At 38.1% G+C, this 4,648-nt stretch overlaps 1 protein-coding gene across 1 annotated transcript in view; it reads right to left on the reverse strand.

The window, feature by feature from the left end:
- Positions 1-3,843: 3,843 nt before the first annotated feature.
- The window catches only part of lig4 (DNA ligase 4), a 4,283-nt gene continuing 3,478 nt past the window's right edge, over positions 3,844-4,648 (reverse strand). The window contains exon 3 of the mRNA XM_005813318.2: positions 3,844-4,648. This exon is cut by the window's right edge and continues 22 nt beyond it. Within this exon, the coding sequence (XP_005813375.2) occupies positions 4,010-4,648 (639 nt within the window). The 3' untranslated portion in view covers positions 3,844-4,009.

A 4,648-nucleotide genomic window follows, 5' to 3' on the forward strand; every position in this document is an offset into this window, starting at 1 on the left:
CTTACTTCCTGTTGTAAATTTCAAAATAAGATATCATAAGTTGCCGTTTGTCTTTTTTTTTCTGTTTTGGGGCGACATTTGGGGTCATTTTATTGTATATTACTTTCTTGCCTTGACTCTTGATAGTTCCTTGAGCAAAAAATATAAACATTACTTTATTTTATTTTTTTATTATTGACTTTTGTTCTGTTTATATTTATTAAACATTAATGTAGGGTTAATAACTTTTTATATGTTTTAATAAAAAAAAGACCAGACCTCAATCCAAGATTTTGTTGATTATGATTGATTTGTAAAAGCAGCAAGAAAGTAAAACATGGTAGTGAATACTTTTCACAGGCTCTATGGCATTCCCAAAGCAAGATGCTGCCACCATGTTTCAAATTATATCTTTTAAATGTACACATACATAAAAATATGAACTGTGCTTCTTCTTTAAAAGAAAAATAACTTTATAGAGTGTCCTGATATTTTGATAGTCTTCTTCAGGAAGTACTCAGAGTTACAGTGAATTGGCTAACAAAATTACAAACAATCAAAAATCCTACTGCTAACAGATGATGTGCATTAAACTCAGCTTTAAATTATTGGACTACAGCTCTGAAAGTTAAAAGAAAAAAAACCCCAAAGCCCTTTGTCCCCTGTTGCTCTTTAAAGAGTCTAAACTAAAAGCTTTTAAAGAGTAAAACTGATTTTAATTAACTAAAACTAGCTGATAATTAATTATTAAATCATAAAAATATAAAAAAATGTCAATTTTGAAAACAATTTCAGTGTTATATTTGGTCCAAAAGTAAATGAATACTGAATTTACAAAAAAAGAAAGTTAATTTAAAAATATACAGTTTATTGTAAACACTATGGCTGAAAATTTAAACAGTTTTGGAAAAAGACATTCTAATTTCCAGGGGAAATTGAATGCATCTTTCCCTACCCGGCTCAGTTTTACCCCCCGCCTGTTATTAGTGTGGATGATGTAGATAGAGTAACCATAACAGTGCTACACATTACGTTCATAATGATATATGCAAACCGAATTTTCTAGAATGTTTTATAGTAGCTCAAATTTTCAAATTTCACACGTAAGGACCACCTGTGCTTTTCAGTCTCATTGCTGTTTTATTTTGAAGGTCTTGCCGGCTAATATCCGGTATCTTCCCCCAGTAATCTCGTGAACCTGACGAAGCTTCTCCAACTCTGACGTTATGCGCGCGCACAACAGCCGTTGCAACCGTCGTTCAAGGGCGCATCAAGTCAGAGCGACTGCGCTACAATGTTCCCACGAAGACTGGAGCTTAAACTTCGCATTAAAACCAGTTTTTTTATGAGCTTCCCTGTTTAGAGCCACGGGGGAGATTAAATTGAGATAAAGAAGAAAATGTTGGGAAGTTTGAAATCAAGCAGGGGTAAATACAAAGCGCACAGAAGCCATTTGCCTTGAGGAGGAGTTCATGAGAGTTGTTTTATTTTGTAATATTGTACCAGCAGATGCAGTTCAGCAGGATATGGCGGCTGTCTTAACAGCAGGTTGCTCCACACCTGGCTCTTTTTTTAGACATATTACCAAATCTATTCATCTGAAATTCCGCAAAACCATCTCAAACTTACTACCCATTAAACTTTTCCATATTTTATCAAGTTACAACCACAGACCTCAATGTATTGCAGTGGCAGACAATGAGGGAAAAAAGCCGTCATATAGCACTTTCTTTATAGTCGATATATATGGCAGTTTAAAGCACTTAAGCTTTTTGTTCACACTTACTTTAGAATGATAAAGTCTTGGAAGTTCTTTCAGACGGCCAACAGTTGGGCTGGTCAAGGCTTCACACTTGCAACTCCACGCAGGAGTAAGCACTAGTTGAGTACCTCTAATTAAAGCCTGTCACTCAAATGCTCACTCTGAATCACCTAGAAATAGTCGAGAGTGGGCGATGGATTACAGAGTGCTTAGTGGGCCACATGTTTTATAAGCACCAAATTTTTCTCCACTCCTTTAAATGTATTGTTTTAATGCTTTAAATGGGCAGTATTATGCATTATCCAGCCACATAGTGCCATTTTATAGCACAATCAAGTAACTATGTTAATATCAACTGTTATAAAAACGGTAATTGACTTTAAAAAAAGCTTTAAGTCATATTTAAATGCCTTGAAATTGGGCCTCTGTGTCTTTAAAAACTCCTGCTCTTCAGGATGTCGTCACATCCACCCTTTAATGTTTTTACTTATAAAAGCTCCCCATAACAGATGTGCAGTTCTACCAGGTGTTTGCTAATTGCTGCTGGCTAGTCTGCAGGAGCTCAGTGGGGGAGGAGCTGTGCCTGGAAGGCGGGGCTAAGTCCACCCAGGTGTTTTGAACAGCTGAATGGTTGTCATGGAGATTAAAGGATTCCTCAAACATGCATGAAATAATCAAAACAACACTCCAGGTATGTTTTTGATGATTATAACGTGATTTAAAGCCAAAAAAAGTCAATTTTACATATTACTGCCCCTGCAAGAATTTTACAACTCAGTTGAAAATGTATTCACGCAGCATTTCCACACAACAACACTCAGGGCGGTTACAGGGAGCTTACCTGCACCCACGAGGCAATGCTGATGAAGGTTAGAACATATAACCGAGTCCCCAGACGCACTGCTGGCATTTCTGAAGACAGAAACAACATGGCCGCACCTTTGATGCAAAGCTCCCGGCAGCGGTCGGGGTAATTCTTCTCTGAAGCTGCGACTCAAATTGCAGACAGTTAGAAAAAGACAGACCACTACCACACATTTACTCAATGGGGGAACCATCTCTTTAGAAATATTCCCAGTTTTACAATTATTATTACTCATCTTACCCATTGGAAAAGAAGAGAAAGATTCCCACAGCATCACAGATCCTCCACCAAATGCCCACATACATGTGAAATCAAAAAGGCTACGGCTCCCATAAAAATTTTTAACTTTTTTTGAACAAAAAACATAATTTAAATCCAACGTAATTTAAAAACTCTGAAGCTATTTATTTTGAAGGTTATCTATTAAAAACAAGCCAATAAACATGCTGATGAAATAAAACAAAAATTTTATTGACTGTAAACAAATCATGTTAATGCTCATTCAATCCGACAGGTGGATAGGATTCAATTCATTATTGATCAATCATAACGCAATAAAATAATAAAAATAGTTTAATAGTTAAATTTAAAAAGCATATAGATGCTGCAACATAGTGTCTCTTAAAAGAATGTAGTATTCATGTGCATGTTTCTATAATAAATGTACATATTCAGTGTAGCATTTTAGACTTTTAGACCAACACGTAGTAAAACATGGTGGTGGCAGCATCATGCTGTGGTGGTGCTGTTTTCTGCATTTCAGACAAAAATGTTTATTAGAGTTCAGTTTTTCGTTCCATACATATCATCACACATCTGTACTAAAAAAGATAAACCTCCCCACAGCATGATGGTGCCACCACCATGTTTCACTATGTATCATTTTCCTTACACTCCTATGTGCATAAAATCCCATAAAACGTCCTCTCAATATTTCCTAAATTAATTCAAACTGGATAAAACATAATTTTCTGTTCAATTTCGAATCATAAAGAAAACATTTACTATGTTAAAACACTGAGAAGTATATTAATGACACTAATTAATTTCTAACTTTATTTCTAATCTGATCGAAAATCTTATCAAGTATTTTTGTCTAGTTTGAAATGAGACAAAAAATAAACATACAAGCAACTTTTCAGCAAGATACTCGTTTTCCTGGCAGATTATTTAACTGTAACAAGAAATGTTTCCCATTTTATAAGTTAAATAATCTACTTTTTCATCAATACCGAAGAATTATTTACTTAAAATAAGCTCCTATATCTTGCTTAAAGGTTATTTATAAGTTAGTTTTGTCTTATACTAACTTAAGTTAGTATAAGAAACTCGGCGAAAAATGACTTGGTAAAATTTTGTGTTAAAATCAGCTAAAATGCAAACTTCGCTAATCGGTTGTAGCTTCAAACCAGGTAGTCAGCATCGTCCATCAGATGCCCTGCCGTAATGGAGTCGGTCACCCACGAGTCTCTAACGATCTTAAACTTCTTCCTGAAGCGGCGCCTCAGCGTCCTCAGCTCCAGGAGTCTCGTCTCTTCCTCGACAACGACGTGAGAAACTCCTTCCTCCAGCGCCTTCGCCACCGTTCCCCCGTGGTATCGAACCTCCAGTGCCCTGATGTCCAGACAGGTAGCACCTGTTGCGCTTTTCGGATCCAAGATGTGGAAGTAAAAGGTGAAGGGTCTGAACATGCTGGTGGGAAGGTCGTCCCAGCCGTAACGCTCCTCCACCTGCGCCGCGCCGACAGACGCCATCGCCGCCTGCTCCCCGTCGATCCTGCTGAACACTTCCCTCAGCTGCTGCTCGTCCGTATCGACAAAGTAGCTGTCGCCGTAGCTGTCGTACTCCTTGGCGAAGTGTTCCCTGGTCGAGGGCGACATGTGGATCATGTGGCGCGGTTGCCATGGCACCACTTCCTTCTGATCCAGGCACTCCAGCAGCCATGACGCCCAGACCACGTCGTGCTGATTGGAGGAAATCAGGTTCTTCACGCGCATGTTCTCCACGCCGGCAACCACGCAGTAAGTGTCCCGTCCCGGGTT

Source organism: Xiphophorus maculatus, chromosome 24 (assembly GCF_002775205.1).
Source record: "Xiphophorus maculatus strain JP 163 A chromosome 24, X_maculatus-5.0-male, whole genome shotgun sequence".
In the NCBI taxonomy this organism is placed as follows: domain Eukaryota; kingdom Metazoa; phylum Chordata; class Actinopteri; order Cyprinodontiformes; family Poeciliidae; genus Xiphophorus; species Xiphophorus maculatus.